Source organism: Hipposideros armiger, unplaced genomic scaffold, assembly GCF_001890085.2.
Source record: "Hipposideros armiger isolate ML-2016 unplaced genomic scaffold, ASM189008v1 scaffold_113, whole genome shotgun sequence".
Lineage (NCBI taxonomy): Eukaryota > Metazoa > Chordata > Mammalia > Chiroptera > Hipposideridae > Hipposideros > Hipposideros armiger.
In genome coordinates this window covers 3,305,776-3,332,637 of record NW_017731463.1, presented here as the reverse complement: position 1 = coordinate 3,332,637, position 26,862 = coordinate 3,305,776, and the positions used below count along the sequence as shown (strand labels likewise).

Genomic DNA, 26,862 nt, shown 5'->3' with positions numbered 1-26,862 from the left:
AAATGCTCAGACCCACAGTTTCCCTGGGAGAGGGGGCCTCCTCATGGAAATGAAGAACACTTTTTAACCAATATATGGTTTTAAAAGGTGCAAATATTCCGGTTGTAAGATATGCACTCCATTGTCTGCTATTCCCTGTAGAATGCTCTAATATTTCCTGAGCGTTTACTATGGGCCAGGGAGCCTTGTAAGCATTTCACATTCGTTAACTGATTTAACCCCCCTAACAATACCAAATGGTAGGCATTACTATCATCTGCATTATTATTATCATCTGCATCGTTTCTTACATGAGAAAAGCAAGACCCAGAGGAGTTAGACATTTTCCCAGGCTCAGACAACCGCAAGGGGTAGAGATGACCGAGCCGCAATGGCGAACTCCTCGCTCTGTGTCCCTCTCGTATGGGCGGGGCCTCCCTCCTCACCTGTCCTTCAGTCCTACCTGCTCCTCCCTTTCCGTCCACATAGCCCCGCCTCCAAGATCTGTAGATCAGAGTCCCCTAAACCTTCTGAACCCTTCGCAGCCCATTCTATTCCCCCATCCCATCAGCGCTCCCACCCACACTTACTCTGCCTCTCCCAAGAGCTATGGGTTTCTTGAGGGCGGGAATTATTCGTCTTGCTCTACCTCCAGCACTTAGACCATGCTGGATAATGTGTCAGAAGGAGGGACCCCTTAACAAAGGGCAATATTTACACCAGATACAAGACCTGAAATTTCATCTATAGTATAAGGGCGCTTCAATATGTAACAACTTTGTTCCTGAAAGAGCATAACGTACAAATTCTTTTAACTATGCCATGGAACTTTGTCTCTTCATGAAACGCATCCTAGAACAAATGAACGAGTGTTGACCTTGGAACCAGGAGACACAGCTTCAAAACCCCACCACACATGCCTACTTTACTTGGACAAGAGGCTTCATCTCTCTACCCTCGGCTTCTCCATCTCTAAAGCTGAGACTGGAAGGCCGCGGGCGCGAAACAGGAGCAGCAACTCCGGGCTGGGGCCTGGCGGTGGATTCTGGGAGATTCTGGTGAACTCTCAAGTTTAAGAACACGGGTGTACTATAATTATCAATGTTAATCGTACACACAAAATGATTTCTTCTGGAGAATCATTTTGTGTGTGTGTGTGGCTCCAATCCTGATCATCAAAACAGCCGACTGCCTAAATGAAAACTATTCCATTCTACTCCGAAGTTCTGGAGTCAGTCATGAAAAGTTAGGCAAATCGGATGATCGCTGAATCTCAGTTTCCTCACGTGAAATGAGAGGATAAGCTGGCACTGGGCTCGGCAAACTTCCCACCACAGGCCACACCCAGCCTGGTTCACTGTGACTTAAGAATGGCTCTTACATTTTCAAATGATTGGGGGGGAAAAAAAATGGAACGAAGAATAATATTTTTGTGATGTGAATAGTCTATGAAATTCAGCTTTTAGTACCCCCAGATAAACTTTCCTTGAAACCCAGCCATGCTCACTCATTGGCGCACCCTCTGTTGATGGCTTTTGTAGTCTTTCGGCAGAGTTGAGTGGCTGCGACAGAGAACATATGGCCACGGAACCTAACACATTTATTTCTTGACCCTTTAGAGAACAAGTTTGCCAGCCTCTGGGCTAGAGGGCGACTAAGTTCTCTTTCAGCTCCAAACCTGTACGATACTGTGACTTTACAGAATGTTACCATGTTCCTGTCTTCAAATACTGCCAGTCATCGCCTCGTAATAATACACCTAGGCCGTCCAAGTTGAAGTTTGAAAACCCAATTACCATAATTACTGCTGTTGGTAATTAATTTTGGTGAATAAGCCATATTAATTTAAAGTTGTATACTTTGTTCCAATACTCGAGAATTGCTGCCGCATTTTACATAATTCCACCTCGTTATACATAATTCCATCTCGTTAATGTGGTCACACAGAATCGGCACGAAGAAGCCACGTGTTTAGGGGTCTGGAACACATTCCAGCCAGTTACCCTCACTTAGAAAATTAAGGTGGTTTCAATGGCTGCTTTGCCATTTTCAATTTCTTTTGCCCAAACCTACTATTCAATTATGATTTCAATAGAAGTAATTCGCTCTAAGGAGCATGCAACTCTGGGGCAAATTTACATTTCCAATAAAGAGAATGTACGTTCCTGTACTACCCCCTTTGATTTTTCATTCTCTCAGATTTCCAGTCAGCGTTGGCTGCCTGAGGAAGTAGAGAAGGGTCATGTCAGAGCTGAGAGACACCTCAGAGGTCATCCAGTCCAGCCCATTATGGTGAACCTGAGGCCCAGAGAGTACAAGTGACTTGCCCAAGGTCACACAGCCTGTCTGTGGTCAATCTAGGATTGGAACCCATGTCTCTTGACCCCAAATCCAGTGCTCTTTGCAGCATTTTAAAAACCTTTTAAAAAAACACCTGACCTCTATTGCATACTTAAAAATAAGGATTTCGGGCAAGGACCTTGACAAAGGTAACACGGTGGCCAACTTCCTGGGAAACGGCTGACACAGAATCATTTTTTGAAGCCTGGGGGTAATGGGAAAAAGAAGGAAAGTCTCCAGGCAAGTGCTTTTCCACTAGCTCATTAAAGAGAACCAGTTTGGTTCTGTTTTGGGTTCTTTTTGAACTACCACTCTATTGCAGACTGAGTTTTGTGAAATACAATAAAAATGCTGTTTGCACTCATTGCTATAAAAATTCCTAAATTAATTATCAGTCCCTGTGTCCTATCGTCACTGACCAGTTTGAGGACTGGCTCTGGACCTAGTCTGCAGACGGGTGTTGGCAGGAAGAATGGAGAAACGGGAGGGAGGCCGGAAGCTCCAAAGATCACAGTGGGAGAAGTGGGGCTAGCAGGCTCCCCTGAGCTACAGCGCTCTCAGGGAACAGGCTGCGCATGCACAAAGGCTGCACCCTGAAACCTCTGACAGTGTCCCCTGGGCTCTCACAGCCCCACTGCTTAAAACAGAGCTTCCGCTGGACACCAGGCAGGTTCACCTGAGCTCCCTTGGGAACATCTGCTGCATCGCCACCTTGTAATCACCAAGCGCAAGTGCTGTCTGGCCCAGGCTGAGCTACCGCCCTGGGAGGGCTGGGCATGGATAAAGGACCCTGGCACCATGAAGCAGCAGGAACAGGCGCTGACATGTCAAGAACCTCAAGGTCTCCTGAAGAACCTGGGAGACTGTTTGCGTTAAGCCTCGGTTACCTTTAACCAGCTCTTTTTAAAGCAAAAGTAGAGTCGTGGTGAGCACAGCCCCCACCTTGTGCAAAGAAAGACAGGGCAGAGGAATGAAAACTGCTGAAAATCACAGTCTCTGCAGAGCAGAATCCAGGCCACATCTGGCTCAAGGCCGTTTCACGTAGAAGCACTCGCGGAAAAAGCCACACTGCCTCTCATACCATATCCTACCTAAAAGGAAGCACCCTCTTTTTCAAAGCTGTTTATTTGGAAATAATTTCACACTTATAAGAAGTTGCAAGGATAGTACAAAGACTACCCACATACCCTGTATCCAAATTCACATATTGTTATCATTTTGCCCCATTTATGACTCATTCTCTCTCCATATATGTTTATATGTATGTATACATATACATGTTTTGGAATCATTTGACAGTACGTTGCGTGCACCATCGTCCTTTTCTCCTAGACCTCAGTGCTTATTTCCTAATGATAAAAATACAGCTATAGGCCCATGATATACTATCAACTATATAAAGTTGATACATTTATGTGTCAAATATATAAAGTTGCCGCAATAACACTAACATTGCTGTAACACCTTTATCTAACTTACTGAATTCCAGTTGTGTAAGTTGACCTAATAATGTCCCTCTTCTTCCTTCTAGAAAAGATCCTTTGCACTTAGTTGTCCCATCTATTTAGTCCCCTGTATGTAATCTGGAACAATTAAAAGACCCATTTTATTTTGATGAGTGCTATTTGTACTTAGAGCAACCACAGTCTTAGAAGAGGACATAGAACTATCAGGATGCACAGGGATCTTGCCCAGTTGCCCTCTCGGGTTTTTGCAGCATGGTGTGGTATTTTCAGGCAGGTTCTGTTTTAAGGACGGCCTCCTGGTGCTCCCAGAGCCTAGACCCCTCAGGAGTGGTCCTGGAGGATGTCAGGTTCCGCACTGGAGTGAGGTTCCCCTCTTCTTCCTTCATGGTTGATCACCTCTGAGGTAGTCAAATTGGTCACAGAGGTGTGATCGAATAAGAGCGATCAAAGTCACCAGATTTGATCACTGCAGTGCACTTACCGGCACACACCTTAATTAGGTTTTAATGCAAGTAATTTGATAACGACTCCTGGCTATCCACTACAGAACTGTCAATGCTGCAAGCTTTTTATTGAGCTCCTCTTCTGTCTATATGGAGACAGCCTCCCCGCTGACCCTTGTCAAAGAACCCCATCTGCTGGTTGCCACGGTAACTGAAGGCGACCAATTGAGCTGAACAGAGTGACTCAGAAATAAAATCTGCAGCCAAAGGAATTCTGCTAAGAGTAATAAATCATTTAGTAAAAGGGGGCCCTCCACACAGTGATGAGTGTGGGGATAATATAATGGCATAACTCTTCTAGCTAGAAGGTCCGTGGCAGATCAGTGATTAGGCCTGCTGGAGGGCTCACCTGGTTTCTCGTTGGGCTCCAGCCGCAGGACAGTCAGATCCTGCCCAGTTGCGTGCTGTTGTGGGGGAGCAGGAACCAACAAAATCAATTGTTTAATGTTTGGGCTGCGGGATTTTGAATTTTAAGAAGTGCCAAGAGAACCGGTCTAGGCTTCCAACGCTCCTTACTCTAATTTTTAAAATGTGGCCCAAGTACACAGAATGCTCCATGTAGCCTAGGAAACCACTGTGGCCTTGAGGAAGGTGACAAAGAACAAATATTAAGATTGCTTTGGAATAAGAAAGCCTAGTACCGTGTCTCCATCATCAATCAACTTGTAGGTGCTCCAAGCAGAGACCATCTAGGCACAAGACACACAGCCCTTAAGATGGCAGAGGAGAAGGGGTTCGACTCAGAGGGGTGGGACAGTCGCCACAGGGTTGTCAGAGAGCGTCAGGGACCTTTTCTCTTGACCAGCAGGAGCGGTCAGTGTTCCTAATAGAGCAAAACACACATCTTTTCCTAAATTAAGTTCTCAATAAGTGGCAGAGGAGAGTCCGTCCAAGGGCTGCCCTGGGTGACAACAGGCATCACACCGCAGGGGCGCCCCTGGCAGGGGGCTCAGCGCTGTACCCACTGTACCCCAGCCCCTCACAGCACAGGCCACGGTTCCCAGTCATGGACCCCACTCCTGGTGAGCACCTGCTGTGTAGACGAGGAACCCCCTGCAGGTAACAGTGCCCAGATTTTAAGAAAACAAGCAAACAAACAAACAAAACGCAGACATGCTAACATCATCCATGTAGCGTTTAATCTCCCCCTGCCAGCCAGCCCCTTGAAGGCTGTGATGGGAGAAGGAAGGCCTCAGGCATGGAAACAACTGCCCTGACAGCCAATGACAACAGGGGGGTGAGGGGCTGTGGACATAAGGGGCTCTGGGGTGTGCGCTGGGGCGTGGGAGAGGGAGGGCTGGTGACAGCCTTACCCGGCCGGTGCCTCCCCTCACAGGCTGCCTACCACCATTTTCAGAGGCGTGGGGCAGGCTGCTGCCATCCTCCCCGCCCCTGACCCGCGCGGCTGTGGGAGGGCCCGTCCACTCGTGATCACGGAGCACATTTCCTGCTTTAGAAAATCAGCTTCTCCCCCATCGTAGACGCTGCCAATAAAAGGCTTCGTCTTCGAGTTGTAGTGAAATGCCGTCGACGAGTTAGGAGCGGCTGTGTCTGCTCGGGACGAGCCGGTGCCGGTGGCCAGCTCGCCCAAAGAGCCCACCCATCAAAGAAGCAGAACACCTCCCCGCGCACCTCCCGCCCCCGCGCTGGGCCGCGGCGCTGCTGGAAGCAGGTTGAAGAGCCGCAGAGCTGCGCGCGCCTCGTGCTCCAGCACCTGCTCCCCCGGCCACCTCGAGCGCGCCGGGGTACAGGCGCCCCTCTCCTGCGGCTCAGGCTCCGAGCGCCCCGCGATGGGCCCCGCCCATCCGGACCTCCGGGCGGCTCGGCCAAGCATCCCCCCCCTCCCCCCCCCGCTGCCCCGCGGGAGAGCCCGGCGCCTCCGAGCGGCGGCGCCCACACCTGGAGGGCAGCCACGGGCGTGGGGTCGGGGGCGGCGGGGGTGCGGAGCGTGTGGCTCCGGGGCTCCGCGGGGGCTCGCAGGGCCTCTGGACTTTGGCAGGAGGAGAGGATTAAACCGAGATGGCAGTTGAGGGAAGGTGATGGGTGAAAGCTTCATTAACTCCGAGCTCACGTCCCAGTTTCTTTCCCCTGAGAAGCAGTGAGAAAAAAAAATTTTGGTTTCCTTGTGATGAGGAAGGTGATGCGTGATTGTATTTGCTTTTCTTACCTTTTAATTTCTTATTTGTAAACAAAAATATGAATCATTGTTTGTGGATGATCACGGAGGACTCAAGTTTTAATTAAACAGGAAAAAAAATCTTGGCTAATGGAGAGGATGGAGAAATATTACAACCCGTTTTAATTTCTATGTTAGTGATTGAGCTTCTCATGTGACATAATTGAAACTGGCAAAGATCTTAAGAACTCAGAGAAGTGAAAATTAAATGGTGCTGAGAATGACATTTCTTTATTTTCTTTTTTCCGAGCCTCATCCAATAAACTGCACTGATTTTTATGATCAATCCTTAAATGTGGCCGGCAAAACAGGACTTCCTAATTCCATAAAAATATTTTGAGTACTGCTTTTATGACATACTTGAATTCCCCCTCCTTCCTTACAAAGTTACTATTAGTTTCCCTACTTCCCATCCTTTCTCTCTGCTCACTCTATCCGGTTCTCCATATTTCAGCTCCCAGACTCTCTTGAACTGTTTGCACACGCTGCCAGGTTGAGCCCGCACAGAATAATCAGTATATTAATTCCACTCAGAGACAGTGAGATTTTTCTAACACAATCTGCGCAACCTGAACTCTTTCCTTCAGAAAAACTCTGCCTTTAAAAAGAAACTCCCAGCATGAACTCATAAGGAGAGACATGTAACACAGACAGTACATGTGGCCGTTGGGCACGCGGCTCAGAATTAAAAGAGAATTTCTTACTTTGTTTCTTCTGTGCCATGTGCATAATGTACATGTGGATGAAACTGACATCAGACATTTAAAGCAAAAAGGGGTGGGGGGGAGGGGGCTGTGAGAGTGGCGGGAAAGAGAGAGAAAAATATGTTGATAAAAACAGTAACTTCTGTTAATCTACATTTTTCAGTTACTGTCTTAATTAAGATTGTTAGGAAATATGTTGCAGTTTAATTGCATTGTTTCAAGAAATTCTAATGCTGACAAATTTGACACCATGTACACTTGGGAGGGAAAAAAAGATTAAAGTGGTAATTTCTTCCAATTGGTAGATAATTAAAATTATGCTTTCAATAGACACTGCCCCTCCAGACCCTCAATTCAGGAAACAAAGAAAGAGTACCGTAACACTTAACGTGTTCAGAATGAAACAAGCTCTGGAAAAAAAAAAGAAAAAAAAGGAATGTGTCTTTAACCTATGTACATGAGATAAGAATAGTTTTTTTTTAAATATCAGTACAAAGAATTTACAAAAATGAAATAGCACTTTATCTGGAATTTCTGGGTGACATCATTATCCTTGCAGAAAATAGTTATTTATGAAAGAAGTTGGTAACCGTCTTCAAATGATTCTCAGGTGACTTTGTTTAAGACAGGAAAAATCATTTGTCTCAGCCACAAGTTCATAAACACGAGAGTTTGAAGCCACGTTCAGATCTCCAGGCCCCGTGCCCTTTGCATCTGCTGGGGTCCAGTCACACTTGCCCTAGGGTTCATTCATTTCTCCTTTGGGGGAAGCCTTCCCCGTGGTTACCCAGCAAAATAAATTAGGATGTACGTGTATTGCCATTGCTCAGAGTACCTTTGATGGGAGTTGTAGCAGACACGTAGCTTCCTACTTCCTACAGTTGACCACACCTAACTCACGTTTAACCCAGGTGCTGCCCCATCTTCTGGGGCCAGTAAGGTGGCCTCACTGCCCGTGAGAAGGGAGATGGCCACCAAAACCCTCCAGGAGGCCTTCCTGTCTGACGCCCTCTGCCCCTTGGCGTGTGGCATAAAGCAGCACTGACCAGCGACCCCCACTGACCCGACTGGCAGCTGCATTCACACTGGTGGATGATGGGGTCAGATAAATGGACCAATCTTTGTCAGAGTCAACTGCTGTTTCACCTTCCGTTAACCACGATTTATGGTTCACCTGGAGCCTCGGAGTTTGTTATCTATCCCACTGAGGAAGCGGACCTGACTTTTCTGGCAGCTAAAGATATTGTACTGTATGTGCAGCAGCCCCGAAATGACAGAAAAAAATTAGATCAGTTTGCCCTAAAATGTAGCTGAACTGTCCGAAGAGCTTGGCTGAGAACAAACTTGAAAGATTTGCTGTCGCTGGGAGGTCTCAGGGCTCCTCCTGCCCCAGCCTCTCAAAACACGAACGGTCAGAGCACTTGACCTCAGCCTGGAACCCCCCCGGATGTGCTACCAGTATCACAGCATCTCAATTCATCAACTTACAGCTGCATTTTTGTACTGGGGAGGGGAATGGTGCGGTGTCAAATCGCTGAGTGAATGACATGTGTGACCTAAAAGTCCAAAGAGTCCACTGGTATGAAATTAGCATACTTTCTTAAAAAAATGCCACACACAAGATCCAGTATAGTAAAGGGACACATCTCTCACATACTCAGTACCTGGGACCATATAAAACTCTGACAGGACTCACTAGGAAATAAAAGATTTTCCATCTCCTGGGGTTTTTGAAAATTCTGGTGGGAGGACACGTCCCCCCACTGCCGGGCCGCCTCCCGGAGCAAGGGCTTTGCCAGGCGCCCTGGAGGTCAGGGCACTGTGCCTGGAGTCCTGCAGAGGGACACAGAGCAGGACAGAGCATCCCTAATTACCAGATCAGAGACAGAGGACAAGCAGGCGGACACAGAGGTGGGCAGAACCCACGGGCGTAATTAGAAGTTGAAAAGTTCTGCGTTAATTCTCAGAGTTCGAAGAACATTAAAAGAAGAACACATAATACTGGGGGTAAAAAAAAGGGAAGCAGTATACCCGCCTGAGGGCCAATTGCCTCTCCAGCAGCGGCAAGGCTGTTCCTGGGCTCGCAGGACCATTTGTTCCATTATACAATCTCCTGAAGCCATTTAGAGAGAGCTCAAACAACTGCCTGTCCCAACACGACACATGGCTTCCCATCCCGACTCTGCTAATCCAGACGCTCCAACCATCTTTCTTTAAGATGCCATATGGTTGGCAGAAGCCTGTAGATCTAGCAGCACATCTGCTTGTACGTTTCTTCTTCCCTCCATCCCCCCAACAAAAGAGGGCGAGAGAGACAGCCCGAGCCGAGGGCGTGCCTGTGTACCTCTCTGCCTATGCAGCGATTTCTTTTTCAGCTTTCTAACGAAACAAAACTATTAAAGGGATGATCGAAATTATTCAGGGCTGGATCGTTTTTTTTTTGTTGTTGTTGTTGTTTTTTTTTAACTAGACAACCTGGCGATTTATTTGCTTGTCAATGATTTAAAACCAGATTAGAAACACAAAGGATAAGAAGGTGCCCTTTTTCCAAAGGCTGATTACTTGAAAAACCACTTCAAAGCGGCCCCTCTGAGCATCCTTGTGATGCTTTCTTCCTGCAGGAGAGGGCCAGCACCCTCGCCTGAAGCTATTTTTCTTCTTTTTGGTCAAGGAAGAGGACTGGCGGAGAAGCTAGCAGATACCCAGCGCCTGCTCTGTTAGCCAGCACGGCCGGCTGTATGCTAATGAGTCGGCACGACACACGGCTTTTTTGGTATGATGAGCAAAGATTGTTGACACTGTTGAAATCATGGCTCTCCTGGCCTGTGAGCACACGGGCTGCCTCCTTGGAATCCGGCCCCCAGAAAGACAGGCTGCAAGAAAATAATACATTCTACTCTCCTGATGACTGAAATCTGGCCATTTGCAACTTAGAGCAGTTGGAGGTGGGGGGGAGGATTAGAAAAATATTCTAAAATAGTCTACCAGGCCAGGAGTCCAAAAGACACAGGTGAAAATGATGGGTTTCTTCCAAAGTAAAAGTTAAACCTGGTAGACACGTGTAAATGATCAAGGCCAGGATGCTGACGTCAGGGGCAAAAGCCGGAACCACGGGGGTGAGGGGCAGCTACGGTAGCCTCTGCCACACCAGGGATGTGGGGACCCTTGCGCCACGCCTGGCTGGAGGGCACTGCAGATGGAACAGCCATGTTGATGGTACATCTCCAGCACAGGTGAAAAGCTACGTTTCTGATCTTCTTGTCACTTTCTTTGAACTATGTGTTGGTTGACCATACATGGCTTCCCGAGTCTGCGGAAATAGGAGACAGCAAAAACGCAAAGCAAACATTCCGTTGTTGCAGAAGTAGGCCTGTTTTTGTTTGTTTGTTTGTTTTTTTAAGACCAAGAGTGGAAAGAGAAGCTACATATCCTGAGTGCTGAGCACGTTCCCTAAAATATCCCTTTTACCTGCTCAGTAACTCTGGGAGATAGGTATTATCATTCTAATTTAACAGACGAGGAGACTGAGGCTTCAGAAGGATTTACAAAAAGAAACAGAAAACAACAGGGGAAAAACCCCTACAAAACTTTCACAGAGCTATGCAGCTAGGAAGTGCCAGACTCAAAGCCCACGCCCATGTCACTAGGGCCCCGTGGCCTCCAGGTAGCGCAGGTATACGTACACAGGTACGTTGCCTCATGGATACGCCCAGGGTCCAGGAAGCCAACCCCAGCGGATCACTGTTGGTGAGCAATAAGCCAGTTACAATTTGTATGCAGGCAGGGGCATCAAAATGTAAAATCCGTTCACTTGTAATCAATAACATGAATGAACATTCATGTAACTGAAATATAAAAACACGAAGAGTGACTAAAAAAGCATTGAACGTCACAGTGAAAATATCAGAATGTATCCACTCAAATTATTCACCTTGGGGACATCGTATGTATTCCAACCACTCTGCCATAACCTAGGACTAGCTGACCCAGTCCTGCTTTTTGGAACTTCCTTCATCGCCTAGGCCTCCGTGAGTGAGTGTCTATGTAAGTCTGTGAATGAGTATTAAGTGTATTTCATAAAAATTGTATGTTTTCATATAAAATGCATGCAGTGTATGCTATACTACTCAATGATGACACAGCAGCCCAGACGAGGTGAGATGAGCTTGAGTTCTATTATCAGCAGAAACAACAAACTATTATTAACCATTCTATTATTACCATGGGGATGTGGCTAAGTAGAATGATGAGGGAATTAAAATAAAAATCTAGGTTGAAATCTGAGCATGACCACAGGCAAATTCTTCTAAGCCTGCTTCATTTCCGTTATAAAAGGATGCTACCCACCTCATAGGATTGTTGTGGGACTTGGAGGTAGTATGTAAAGTACCTGGCACTGAGTAAATTCTTCATAAATGAAAATACAATCACTCTTGTTATGATTTTTAACAGAGTGTTCAGAGTATTTACAAAGTGCTTCCACACACATTAGCTCATTCAACGCTGACAGCACACTGGGAGTGGAGGGAGAGTTTCTTCTAGCTAATGAACGACATAATTGAGACTCAATAATACAATAAGTAAAGCAATACGAGTTATTATTATTATTTTATTTTTACGATATATTGAGCCCTTTCTATGTGAAGTTACTACACTAAGTGCTTTTCCAGCCATTTCTGTTGTTTTCTTTTTTTTCCTTTTAGCTGAGCCATCCTGCCACCTGTTGGCAGCTCAGCAGCAGCTCAGTTCAGGCCGGGCATCGAACCGCTGTTGCTCAGAGCTCGCACTCTTGAGCAAGCTCTTAACCAACTGGGCTACTCGGCCGGCCCTCCAGCCATTTCTTAATCAGAACAGCCACCCTCTGATGAAGGTATTACTGACATTATTATTAATATGATCCTCATTTTATAGACAAGAAACTGAGGCTAAGAGATGCTACCAATATCTTGCCTAAATTCACAGCGCTAGAACGCAGTCCTGGGTCTGTCTTCTGTACCCATGGTCCTAACAAGAGCTGTGAAATAGTGAAGACAGGCCTAAAAAATCAAATGTCTCTGTTTGAAATCCGGTACCTTTTTGTCTATACCACATTGTCCCCGGCTGGAATGAATCTAAAGCTATTGGACATTTGACAAGGAAGTTTCCTACCATAAAAATCCTGTCCTTACCAAATTTCCATGTAAGCTGCTACGTTCTGTAGGGCCTGTGGCCCTGGTATCCTGCGTGTTTATTCACACTCACACCAAGCCTGAATGCTGGGCGCTCTGACCGCATCATGAAAAGCCAGTGCTCTTTCTAAGGTGGCAGGACATGACATGATCTGAATGCATCACACACTTAAACACACACCAACAAAGTTGTCCTTATATATTCGGAATCTAATTTAACATCACTGAAGTTGTCGGGAATTTCTAATCAAGAGGATAGCCTTTCGATACAAATTAACTACCAATCAAAGGCTTCCCAATCAATATTACCTGCTGGGGATGCTAGAACATTGGGAGGTGGCTGATCAGACGCTGACATGAGGAAGTGGGAGCGGAGGCAACTAAAATCTGGGTTTATGGTGCACATATGTGTTTATTCAGACCACTCTTTCTAAATAAAGCCTCAGAGCTGCTCTCTTGAACTCTCGCTTCTGATGCAGCTGGACAAGGGGCCATAAGCTCAGGTGGGCTTTCTCACCTCCTCAGCTCCGTCCCTTCCTGCATCTCCTTTATCTGATTGGACCTGGACTCATTTCTGAGGGTCACGTGCCCTCCTGCATCCCCCCCCCCAGGTTCTCTCTCCTACTCCCACAGCTTCCAGGCTCCTAATTTCATTGCTGACTTCAACCCAGTTCAAAGCAGAATAGGACTGCAAACAAGTAAATAAATGAACCAATAAACGAAAGCTTCGCCTATCCTCCCAGCGACCCCAAGTTCATAAACCTCTGATCACATTTCCAGTCAATGGCCAACAGCCGTGTCCAGGGGGATCTGAGCACAAAAGATTGTGAATGGATGTTTCCCTTGGAATTCAGTGCCGTATCAGTGCCCCGCCGGTTTCCAACGTCAAGGATAAAAATCTCAAAGGCTTGTTAAGAGTATTCCCTAAAGCATCCGTTGGGAGGCATCTGCATATTAACTGTTCCACTGAGAGTGAGACTAGGTTCGCCAGAGGCAGGTATTTTAAATTCTTTGTCCTTCATTAATTTCATAGGCTGGAATAGTCCTGGGCTGTAGCACGAGAACAAAAATACTGTTTTATTCTAACCGCTAAAGGTACGGGTGGGATTGCCTTTCCCCATCATACTTGAGTGTGCTTTCCTGAGCCGCTTATTCGCTCTGAAAAGTCCTATTTATTATAACACTGGCCTCCTGGAGCATAATACAAGCCGTGATTCCCTATTATATGTTGTTCTCTGTGCTGCACACAGTAGGAACTAACACAGCTAATGTTTGCTGAGCACTTACTATGTGCCAGACACTGTCCTGACATGTCTGTGTAATAACTCATTCAATCCACAGATAAAGCAGCTTAGGCCCCCGTTAAATGACTTGTCCTAAGTCCCAGAGTAAGGAAGAGGTAGAACTGGTGTCTGAAGCCAGGCCACCTGGGGTCAGAAGGCACACGACACCCAGCCTGCCAGCTGTGGGGGTTTGATGACATTTAGCCTCCCTGAGCCTAAATTTTTTCTGAGTAAAATCTAATTTTAACAACACTTGTCCCACCTAATTATCTCACAGGGTTGTTAGGAGAATACATATAGGTCCCCCTCACATCATGTTCACTGCTTTCTTTTTCCCACATGCAAAGGCCTTTCCTTGGCCCAAATGGGTGGCGACCTGTTTGAGGGGAGGGGCCAGGATCTAACATATTTTGGTGGCCACTGCAGCCAGAACTCATAGTCAGTGATCACGATCTCAAGCCCGTAAATTTCCCCTTTGGGTGCTAATTGCAGCCCCCCAAATAAAAAGTCACGGAGCTTTTGCCCTGCCAATTCCAGGCAGGGGCAGAGACTCGTTCACGCTGTGTTTGGAGCGGAAGTGCCCTTCCCAAGCGGTCTCAGACGAACGGAAAAGGGGGTGAAATCAGCCCTCCTGGCTAAGATGCGCAGTGATGGTCTGACCTGGAAGACCCTGGGCGCAACGAGGGCATCTTCTCTTCTGGAAGCCCCTGCGGTCAGCTTTGTCCTCTGTCTGTGGTGCCAAGGGACAGGAGAAGCAAAGCCACCGCTGACTGAACCAGCTAATATGATGAAAAGGGGAGCGGATTACATAAAAGAGAAATGCTGCCTTTCTAGAGACAGAGGAAATTGTTAATACAAATGAACAGCTGTTTGGGAAGAAAACATTATTTTCAAAACCCAGACAAAGCTCTATTTATTACATTTCAGAGACACTCAAATTATAGTGTCTGAAAGCTGTCCTATCATGGGTATCTGTGATACCTAAATTATCCCAAAATCTGAAAGGTTAAGTCAAAATAAAGGCTTGACTGTGAGAAAGACTTCTACAGAGAAAGTTTCTCTTTTTCCTTAAAGGATCGGGTGAGTAAATCCACCACGCAGCATAACCGAACGCGTACTAAGTTCCAGCAGTAAGCTTCATGAAATTCCAATAGAATATTAAATTCAAAATTCATTCAGAGATGTTAAATAGGCTGTTTTAAAATCTAAATGCAAACTGCACTATTCCCGTTGTGCTGTTGCTGTTCTTGCGCTCACGTGGGTTCTCCTGCCCCCGCCCTGCCCCGAGCTCCAGGCCTCTCCCTGGGTGCTCCACAGAAGTCGGGGGAAGTCCTCCGAGCTCACGGCACAGGGCCAGGCCTATTACGGGATGTGTGCCACATACAGCCACTGAGGCTGGCCTGGGCTGCAATGTGTTCCCGGAGGAGACCAGGGCTCACCAATGCCTTCCCCATCAACTAGCACGGGTCTGGCTGCCTGTAGGCATTTCCAGAGAATGGACGGCCACACTCTGGTAAAAAAAAAAAAAAAAAAAAAAAAAAAAAAGAAAGAAAGAAAGAAAGAAAGAAAGAAAGAAAGAAAGAAAGAAAGAAAGAAAGAAAGAAAAATGTTCTGGCTAAGGAAAAGTAAATTAAGTCATATTTGGTTGGGCCTAGGGGAAGTTAAACAATGAATCGAGTGACCAGATGAGGGGTCCCTGCCACACGCCAGCATAGATTCCATTCTGAGCCTTTTCAGTTCACCACTCCAGTCAATTCCATTCAAGTAAACTACAGACTTCAGTCTAGGTTGGAAAGACAACAAAGAGACAGCGTAAAGAAGCCTACTGAAATCCATAATCACCTGTGATATTTACAGGTACTGTCAATCTGTTTCCTTACCACGAGGTGACCTGACTTGAACGCCAAGGGGTTATCCAGCAGGAAGGAGTCTTTATCACCCTCAGTAAGCACACCACCTTTTTCCCTTCCTCAGCTTCTTGTTTATTGTTCTACCTTACTTCCTACACACCTCACCGGGTGTTGTGCAGTTTAGTAAGTTAGGGAAGGCTTGCGATTTTTCTAATGAAAGGTGTTATGGCGTTATGTAAATACACAGTATTATTTTGTCTTTATTCCAGCATTACTGGTTTGAAATAGTTCAGTGTGTGTAAATATGCTTAATAATGTGTATTAATTGGATTTTTTTTTTTTTAGTTATTCCCTGGCATCTCAGCTAGCTAAGCAGCAGCAGGCTTAATTGCACTATGAAATATTAAGTATAGTCTCCGACAACTATTCACTGGTAATTGTCCCGTCCCCCCAAAATTCTAGCTAGATGAATCCACCAAGCACCTGTAGTCATTTGTTGAATACTAGACAGAATCAATCATTTGTGACCTCCTCTGAAAATAAACAGAGGCAGATGTAAAGGTTAAAGTTTACAACATAGCAACTACCCCTGAGGATGGGAACAAGTATGGAAGCTCCCTGTAAACAATCAGCATCACCGAAAAGCTGAAGTGTACAACATTCAGGGAAAAAAAAAATTTAAGTACCACCAACACCACCATGTGTTTTCAATTGGAATTTCAAAAAATGAATATTACTCTGAGGCGTGCTTGTCACTCGGGGCCACGTCAGCTCTTGATGGCCATTTTGGTCCAACCATGTTAGCAATCTCAGGTCAGGAGGGCCTGACCCATGGAAACTCGACTTTCTTCACGAGGCTCTGAATAAAGGGGTAGTTCCAGCCTTCTCTCTGGACGACAGCCCCCACATCAGCTGACTCTTATGGGGACACTGACAGTTCACATCAATTACTAGTTAAGTAGCCCATACGGGCACGTGCCCATTTGGCAGAATGGGCTTGTTAGCCTTTCTATCAGGCAGTACCTCCCAAGTGAAGTCGAAAGCATAGGCTCTAGAATTATCATAAAGGTGGAGGGAAGGCGTTAATGGGTTGCTGAGAAATGCACAAAGCTCATCAGTTGGGGAGTTTCATGGGTAATGTTCCTATAGATAGCATTTTTTTGTTGTTGTTATGTATATTATTTCTTCCTTCCCCAAATAAAAACCTGCCTGTAAGTCCATCCTGGAATCGGGTTGTAGGGGTTCCAGGAAGTGGCTTGAATCGGGGCCGTGGGGCTGGACAGTCACAGGGACACTCCAGGCCAGCGGGCTGGACCGTCAGGGGGCCCAGTGAGGCACAGAAACATGCCATGATCTTGGGAATATGAGGGCGGTCAGCCAGGAGATTCTCACTCATCTTGTGCTGCTTCTCATCTTGGGTCTTAAGTCTAAAGTGGTCTCTCAAAGTGTGGAATCCAGAGAATATCATTAAAGTGCCTTATTCTGCTCTCTGAACACACCCTGCGTCTCCTTAGGAGTCAAGCATCACTCCTTGTTTCCGGTCTCCTCACACCTGCTCTTATCACAGCGCGGCGCAGTCACCGTCCGTCTCCTGCACTGCAGCGCTCGCTACCTGCGAGCATGCGCTGAGGCTCAGGGGTGCTCACAGCGCCCCGCACAGGGCCCGACCCATGTCTGTGTGAATGCAAGAATGAACTGTAAGGACAGCGTCCTAGTGGACATGACCGTGCTCCTAAACACCTGTTGGCCTGGGACCAGGTGACACCACAGGGTCAATTTAAGGATTTGTTTATCTTTTTTATAAAGGTGGCTTTCAAGGAGCCACTGGCAAAAGTTGACATTTCTACCTTAGGGTGAAGTAGAGAGTTGGACGCATTTGTAGCAGTCATGTGACTTTTGCCTCCCAAAGAGCCGCGACCATATACAAGTATATTATTACAATTTTAATACAGTTTTTTTCCTTCTTAAAATGTGTGTGTGTGTGTGTGTGTATACCAATAACAAAAGATGAATACAAGTCATGTGTATACAGTTTTTTGGCACCCCCAATATATATGTACATTTATTATTATTATTATTATTATTATTATTATTATTATTGCTAAAAGAAATCTAGATGAAAGAGGGCAATGGCTTGGTGCACAGACATCCTTGGGGACTTTCTAGGAAAACCATTTCATTGGCAGCAGCTGGGAATCCAACAGCACTGTAATTTTGCCGAAGCTGTTTAAATGCCACACACACTGTATACGCTGGTGTTTTCTAGCTGACCCAGAGGCAGGGGCTTGAAGGCAATGTGAAGAAAATACCACAATATTCTTGTACGATTATTCGCTCATTCATCTGTTCGACACGTATTTGCCAAACAACGTGCAATGTCTTTTCTGCTGGGTATTGGGAAGAGTGGAGAGCAAGACAGAAAAGATTTCACTCCAGGGAGGTGGGACAGTTGTTCATGAGAGCCACAGTTGTGGGAATTTTACTAAGACGCTGCTAGGGAGGTACTAGGAGAGAAAAACCTCACTGGTGGAAAGGAAGCCAGTGAAATCCGAACTTTGGATTAAGGAATCAAAATGATCTCATTCCAAAGAGAACGTGTCTCAGTCATCTTTTAACAGAAGTCCAAATACATTTTCTGAGCTTTGGCCACAGTGGCCACCAAAATATATTAGATCCTGGCCCCTCCCCTCAAACAGGTCACAACCCATTTGGGCCAAGAAAAGACCTTTGCACGTGGGGACAATATAGCAGCAAATGTCTGTGAGGGAAATGGTCCAGGTGTGAGTGAGTGGTCTTAGACTTCAGAAGAGGAATTCAGTCAAGGGAACTTCTTCATTGACTCTAGACCAGGGGTCGGCAAACTTTTAAGACAGAAGAGCCACCAGGGGTTGGCAAACTGCGGCCCGTGAGCCACATGCGGCTCTTTGGGTAATGTATGTACACGTGGCTCTGAAGTAAAATTGAAACTAAAACTAAAACTATCATAGTTTCATTTATCAAATTTTTAAGGGGTATTATTCACACAATGGTGATTATGTAAAAATATATTTATGGCTCTTGAATAATTTTTAAATTGTTGTGAGGGACAGGGTTGGCTCTTCCAGGGGTCAGCATACTTTTGAGATGGAACGTACCCAAAGAGCCGCATGTGGCTCGCGAGCCGCAGTTTGCCGGCCCCTGCTTACAGCATCGTGTATTACCAATTTTAAAAAATGCACAACGGTACATGTATATGCACTGATACCTCAGAAGTAAGGAATGGGACGGAAATGAAACAGGCTGTCTCACTGGTAACAAAGGTTTCAGTGCAATGCACTTCAAAACACAGTACAATGGCAATTCAGCTCAGACCTAACTGGATGTGCCAAGGAGGAGAAAATTGTTTCCCATTAAGGCAGAATGTTTTGGAGACTAAGAAAGTGGACACCTAAAGCCTCTCGAAGACTCTGCAAGTCATGCCACAGACAGTTACCAGGAGCCGGTAACCCCCGAAAACCATGGTGCAGGATTACAACAAGGCTTCAGGTGCCTGTCTTCCCAACCGGCATTCCCGGGGTCACGGGGTCGGGGACACCTTTCAGAGCGCATACTGAAACAGTCAGGCTGACCCAATGTGCCTTCCCTTTGATCAACCTTAGATGTGACTGTATTTTAGTAAATTATCCATGTAGTTGTATTTTGACAGCTCTCTTTACAGCAGTAAAACAAAATGTGTGCATCGCAAATGGCAAAGATTCAAATTTCAGCTATGTTTATCCAAAATAGCACTGAACTGCTTCTGTACTTATGCTATACTGCCTACAGCTTTACGGGAGGGAAGACAGATGGGATGAATTTAGCAGGGAGACAGCTGTGGCTTGAAGGAGAGACAAGCACAAGTTTTGCTATCAGGCTTCATTATGTATCAAGGTACCAGTAAAATCTGTATCTGGAAGCAGCCAAAAAAGTGTTTTTCATTTGACTAGCGATAATTACCTTTTCTCAACAGCTGACAATGTTCTAAGTGGCATTAAATAGGTATAATAATTAAGCTCTGAGATGCAACAGGCAGAGCTTTTCCGGGAACGGTGGCTTCCCTCAGGTATGCCGGGGCATAGGGGAGGGGCCGCTGACCCCAAGCTCCAGAGACATGCAGCAAGCCCAGGAATCTTCGGGTGGGAGTCCACCCGGGGAAGAAAACGGGGCAAAAAGTATCCAGGGAGACTGGATGCTGGGAGCTTATCTGTGTGACCATGACATTACTGCACGAATGCTTTCTCCCCCATTTCTTACTGATGAGCGAGCATCACTCACACACGTGGCCCCAGTGGACTGGACGTGGGAATAGCGAGTTGGGCTATTATTTTCTGACTCATCTTTGTCTGGGTTAACATGTCCCATTAGATGCTCTTCGAGGATGACCTGCTTCAGCTTTCTGAGAACAGGACATTCCCGGTGTTTACACTGTTGAGGGGCTGATCAGTGACTGCAAGTGAGGCTTGCTGAGTGGCCACTCCTGGCTGGCACCCGTTCCTTCCTCGCCCGGGGCTCAGGGAAAACTAGTGAACATGCTACTGCAAATCCTATAGGCACTCCTACGCAAAGCAGTGTCCACTGCATGAACTGTGTGCAAGACAGAAAACTATGCACTTTGTGAAAAAATTGGGCCTCTTCATAAACTACCTGAAGTAGACGTGTCTCTCTCTCTCTCTCTCTCTCTACCCCTATATATTATAATATATATTATGTTATATGTTATATATTATATAATATATATTATGTATGCTATAATATATATTATGTATACTATAATATATAATATGTATATTATAATATATATCATTGCATAATATTAATACATATAATATACACACTATTGACACCTGATAAATTGCTCTGTTTTATAGATTTTTTATAAATCTAATTTGTGCCACACTGGTGAATAACATCATGTTTCGCCCAGATCGGTGACATTAGTGGTGCATGGTAACAGAAAAAAGAAAGGCAGAGAAAGCCTAAAAAAGGAACAACCAAAACGCAGCAGGTGTGTAATAAACGTGAGTGTGACAGTGATATTTGGTGGCACAAAGTTTTCCTAAAATGTTTGGGATTACACATCGCCACTGAGTGGTAATAAATGAAAATCATTAACAGACTCAAAAGTTTGTGCAGACTGACTGGAAGCTTACTCACCTCCTAAGTTTTTTACCAACACTGTTCCCACTCTTTCAAAGGTTGTACATTTTTTTTCTTTTATGTACAACTATTTCCCCACACACACCCCTTATCTTTTTTTATAACAGTTCTCTAACTCTTCAGTGACTTTTGTTCCCGGCAACGCTTCTCAGTCGTCGTCCAGCTAACTGCGTCTCGACCAGCCCCCCTGATCGCCCCTGATTTTCTGAGCCCAACAGGACCATCTTCTCTGTAGAGACAGAGAGGCAAGGAGGCATCGGAGCAAAGCACAGGCTTTTGGAGCCAGGTGAGCCTGTTTACATCCTAGCTTTGCCCCTTACAGATTGCGCCTGTGGTCACATTGTCTTCCTCTGAGGCTCAGATGCCACGTTTGTAAACTGGGGTAAACCTGAGAGGGCTGTTGTTGAGGACCCAGTGTAACGTCAGAGTAAACTGTCAATAACCAGGAAAGACGTGTTTTGTGATGGAAAGAAAATACTTTACTGAAATGACTTTTCTGCCATTCTCTTATTCCAAATTATTGCTTCTCTTCTTTTTCATCAATCTGGCTTAAATTTGAGGGAACACACACGTATTTGAAACTGTTACTATTTTACTCTCTCTGCCACATTTCCTTCCACTGATCAGAATATAAGATTTTCATGTATAGTCAGAGGATACAAGTGCTTCAGAAACATAAGCAAGGCCTCGATATGTAAGGCATGCATGTTGGGACTCAATTCAGAAACTGATGAGATGCTCCTTTGAGGGACAATAGTAACAGTTTAATGGCAGGAAAACAGCTCCGAGGGCACAGAGAATGGGAAGATAAAATAACGCCTTATTGTCAACACAGCAGCAACTTTTTAAAAATTTGCTAATATGGGAGTCAAAATATTTCTAAGATTCCTCATATCAGCATCCCCTCCTCATAGACTTGGGAACGACATTGACTGAGTCCAGGTTCTGCCTGTCATGTGTTCGCAGGGTGACCTTGAGCCAGGTCCTACCTCACTGATAAAATGGGGATAATGCCAGCACTCGCCTTTAGGGTCGTTTAAGAATTAAACGTGTTAGTAAAGGTAAGTGCTTAGAACAAGAACAAAGCCTAATTCATAGTAAGCACTATCTAAAACTTGCTACTGCTACCATAATAATGGTCCTAATGAAAAATATTACTATCCATTTATTATGTTTTATATTATATACTATAGAGTAATTGTTGTTATTGTATGGGGTGCCAGGAAATTTGTACACGGTAGCAAGAGGTTTGATACAGCGTTCGATGGCTGTCAAACTATGGACTTGGCGGGGGATGAAGAAGAGAACCCAGAAGCCCAAAACAAGAGCGGAGGCAGGGTCCTGGCCAGGGAGGCGAAAGGTGTGGATACATTTCTCTCATGCAAAAATCCCAACATGGTCTTGATTCAATCATCAGACTTCGGCACACTCCTAAACGGAGTAGCTTGCTCAGACCCACACAAAAGTCAAGATCAAGTTGAACTTTGTCTTCTGGATCCTGAAGGTTCCTACAGGGAGAGCGCTATGCATACTAGGATGCTTGGCAATTGTATTTCTGCCAGAGAGAGATACCTTGGGGACTGCAGCCAAAAAGAAGAGAACACATAGCAAGAGCCCTAGCAGCAATTCTGTCTCACAGTGTAAGTCAAAGACTCCCTGGCTCGTGGTTTCCTCGTGTTGCAAAGGATAACAACCACTGAACAGAGGGGTTGGAGAGCACCCATTGAAGCCCATAAAGCATGCTTGAGGTTGCAGTTATGTAAACATGGGAATGCACTCTCTTTTAAGAATCAATTTTGAGTGACTTAAATCAATGTGTTAAGAACAAAAGCTTTTTAAAACGAATGAAAAATTGGACTTAGACACTGTACTTGGACATCAACCATCGCCATCACGAATGTCACGTTTGTCGCAATGCTATAGGGACTGCTACCAGCAGAATGTCTGGAAATAAATACAATGCATTTGAAAAACTATTTCTTAGTGTGATGCCACTCAACAGGGGGAAGTTGTTGCAAATATGGAAACTGATAGACCAAGGAGAGTAAATATATTTTTACTTAAAGGGTGGATTCTTTCCCTGTATTTTCTACAGGGCTTCTCTGTTACATTTAAAATGATCAGCTATAAAGTGATCAATTTAAAAAGAAAAACTATGTCTTGGATCTAAAGCCAACTATTAAATGATGTGGACATTTAAATGAACTTTTTTAGTTTTGTGATAATTTTCACATTGATGTGACACCGAGAATGAAATTTCTTTCATGTTTTCAGGATCAACAGAATAGACACACATGAGATTGAATATTTATAAGATCATTTCCATAAAGAAAATTATGACATAATCAAGAAGCTGTTACAAAGCAGGATGCCTCTGACCAAAAAGAATAGAAGGTTCATTTATTACTCCCAAAACATTAATGTTTTAGCACGTGTGACAGATACCTATGATTCCTCTGCCCATTTTCCTCTTTGGAAGTTCATCACTGTATATCCTGTGACAATCTGCTCCCCTAGAATTTGGAATTTGAATAAAGCAGATTTGGTTGCTTTCCTTTCCCCCCAGATGACTGCACAAAGACCCTTAAAAAACAAATGTTCTTTAAATGACAGTGTGGTGAGTGTATTTAACATTTATTAAAAATATAGTACCTTCCAAAAGATTTTCAAGCTGAACTCTCACTTTCCCAGCCCCGTTCTACAATAAAAAGTTAATTAAGATCAGAGTAAAAGGTCCAGGAAAAGCACTATAAGAAGGAGGGGATAAAGATGGGAGCGTATCCCTTAAAATAAAAAGAAGAGAAAGAAACAACCTCTCCCTTCACCAAAAACAAAACATGTAAACTCCTTCCCCTGATTTTTTTTTTTAAGTGCTGGGAATGATCCACTTTGACCTTGGCATATCGATGGAAAAATAAAAGCTCCAAGACTGGTTTTCCTTCTATATTTGGATGAAAACAATTACAGCCATAACGAACAGCTCAATCCCATTTCTCCTAAGCAGATTCTCTCATATGGGTTTCATTACAACTGGAGACATCCATTTCTTAAAAATACTATCTACATTGCCGCTATATCCCCCAATTTGTCACCGGGCTGTATTTCTGTAGGTTTGTAAGATGAATCCCCTGAAATGCCCCACAGGTTTTCGCGTTGAATAACCTGAACCGCCCAGGGACCTTGGGTCACCTGCATGACCCGGGCCAGTCACAGTGTCAATAAGGGAATGTCCCCGCTGGCCAGGGCGGGATCAAGGATGACAGACTCTGATGGCCCCTCTCAGACCTAAAGATGCCAGTCTTTCCTTTTCAGTGAAGCAAACCAAGGAGAGGAAGCTGAGGCTCAGGGCTTTCCAGCCAGATAAACTCTGCTTGCTCCTGGTCCATCCAATGGACCAGCAGGTGGGGGAGACAGAAAACTAGGAGACGAAAGCCAAAGAAGGAAGCCCGTGCTCAGCCCCCCCGCCTGGCCCCGGGCACGGCGGTCACCCCAGGCCACCGGTCCATGCCCCTGAAACACGTATGCCTTGAGTGCAGAGACCACCCTGACCCATTTTGTTTGTTTGTTTCCTCTGGACCCGGGACAGTGTCCAACCAAATGTTGTGACCAATTTGAAACTGCTGGTTTGTTGGGTAACCATTATCAAACGTACTCTGCCCTTGAAATGTGGCAGAAACAGAGGGTTCTAATAAACTGGGTCACATTTATAAGCCTTCCAAGGGAACTTACCGCCACGAATTATGTTGTTAAGTGAAGAATGACCACTTAAGTAATCCATTTTTAAAATTTGGTTTTAATATATTAGGTTTGCCTAAAGTAATGACAATAGCTTGGCTTTCTATCAAGCTGAATCTGCAGTAAGACGTTTTGAATGAGGGTCATTTATTAAATTTCTGAGCCTCCAGTCTCTTTGCACAATTGAGTGTGATCAAGATAGACAGAAATAAAGCAATTTAACCGTTTAGCAGCCCACTTTTTCACGCTAGGAAAAAAAATAAAACCTCCAAATTCCCTGGGAACTTTTTGCAACAGCTTCTAGAGCTTCTCATGCCTCCATTATTAAATAGAGAGACTCTTGTCTTTTAAAATTGCACTTTTCTTTAGCCACGTGTGCTAGATTTTTCTTGTCTTAGCAACTGTGGCCTTTTTTTATCCTAACTGGTGTCTATCACTTTAAAACTAATATTGATTTTGATGGTTGAAACTACAATGAACACGGTTACAAAGTTATGAGATGGTGGAGCCTATTCACCGCATCGAGCATTTATTCCCACCTCCTCTGGGAAGCTTTCCTGCAAGCAACCCACACACCTGGCACACCGCAGGTGTGGTGTTCTGCTTACTGAACTCCTGACCAGACACATGGTCCAAATGCTGCGTCGCTCACTATGTGAGATGCAGGAACAACTACAGAACCCTTCTCTCAAGTTGCTCTCCATTCAGGGGGCAACCCAGGTCTGTGTAGCTGGAAGACAGGGCTGGTTTCGGAAAGGGTGTGGAGGTTAGACGCCTCAGTCATTTCATAGCTTCACTCTGACAGGCTTTCTCCTTGACCAAACTCTAGTCAGGGTCCTCTAAGCCCTCCTTCCAACTAGGCTTTGACCTTGGGCTTCAGTGTCCGCCCCTGTCAGGTCTGCATTGCCTAGTTGTAGCAAGGATCCTGTCAGTTTAGAGAGAATTCCCCGACCCTGGATATCTGATCAAAATGCCGTATCCTTCACCATCCCCTGGGTGATGTCTGATCACCTTGGCCTTCCTTCAAGAAGAATCCTGTGAGGTCGGTTTAGTCAGAATCCCCCCGTACCCCAATGTTTCTTCTTAGTATCTGCCATCCACTGATCCCCCCACCCCCATCCTGCTCCTTGGCTATAAACCTCCGCTTTTCCTTGCTGTATTTGGAACTGAGCCCTGTTCTGTACTGAGGTGTCTCTCCCCCTGTTGCAATAGTTCCTGAACAAAATCTGTTTTTACCACTTTAACTCCTGTCAGGCTCTGGTTTCTCCTTGATGCCTCTCCAAGACTCGCTTTGCTCCTCTGGAGAACAAGATGATTATTATCAATAATAATAAATGAGATAACATGTTACACTTAGCTGGAGCCAAATCCAAATTAGCCACTCAAAACACATCGCTTTTTTTTTTTTTTACTTATACTTAAAATGTATGTTCTAACATCCTCCAAAGGTACAATAACATAGACTGTGGTGTGCTGGAATTGCAGGGCAAGGAGAAATTCACCTAGAATGGACACGTCACCTCCCACGGCCCCAAGAAAAGCCCACGTGGAAGAGGCCTCTCTGCCCAGATGACAAGGTGTGAGCCTGTGAATAGGAAACTTGGAATCTTAGCCCCATTACGATTAGTTCCCACACGCTCTGTGTGGCCTCTGTGTCTCAGACTCATTGTCTCAAAGGGAAGACAATACTAATAATCCATATCGCACAGCATATAGGAAAAGAAATATCTATTTCATGTTTTAAAGGTCACTGAATATATAACAGCTAGATCGTTGAAGCAAAATACCATATTCATCAGTGAAATAGAAAAGTTTAGCAGCATTCATCTGTTCTCATTTTAAATTTACCACAGTATGTAAATGAGGATTTAAAAAAGCATCAGGCAAAAATCTGAGCTAGGTGCAAAGAAAAGCACAGTCAGAGGCAAATTTGTGAGTGTTCGAAGTGGGAGAGTTTGCCAAACGGGCTGCTACTTAGATTTTACTACTAATCTGAGCGTCTGTAAAGCCACTAGAAAGATCCCAATTATTGTTAAATGCCCAGAGTAGAGATTAGCTGCTAAACTGCTGTATAGCATCGGTCTCAGGTTGGCTTTTGTAAACATCTGATTTGATGTCCCGAAATTACCCCAGGAATACCACACACAACGCTGAACTTTAAACACACACTCCCACTCATCGATACAGTCTGAGGAAAATAAACCAAATACAATTTGGATTAGTGACGGAATTACCTGATTTTAACAATATTTTGCTGTCGTTGAGAGAATCTACTGAGCCAGGAACCGCAGTTATTCTACCAACTTAACATTTTAAAAACACGATTGATGGCAAAATGAGATAACCTGATCATTCTTAACAGGATTTTCTTACATCCAGAAAATTCACACTGTATCAGAAACGTACAGAGGCGGGTTTGTGATTCACACTCTTGTAGATCTCAGTGGGCCAATATGTTACATTGAGACATCAGCCTACTATTT

The 26,862-nt window shown here is 45.0% G+C and overlaps 1 protein-coding gene across 3 annotated transcripts in view; it reads right to left on the bottom strand.

Annotated features, from left to right (window-relative positions):
• The window catches only part of SDCCAG8 (SHH signaling and ciliogenesis regulator SDCCAG8), a 222,945-nt gene that overhangs the window by 17,730 nt on the left and 178,353 nt on the right, over positions 1-26,862 (bottom strand). Inside the window, exon 17 of one of the 3 annotated variants that reach the window (XM_019647574.1) lies at positions 5,393-6,376. The exons of the other annotated variants lie outside the window; for them this stretch is intronic. Within the exon in view, the coding sequence (XP_019503119.1) occupies positions 6,298-6,376 (79 nt within the window). The 3' untranslated portion in view covers positions 5,393-6,297. Of the gene's footprint in view, positions 1-5,392; positions 6,377-26,862 lie in introns of those variants that run through there. 3 annotated transcript variants of the gene reach the window in all.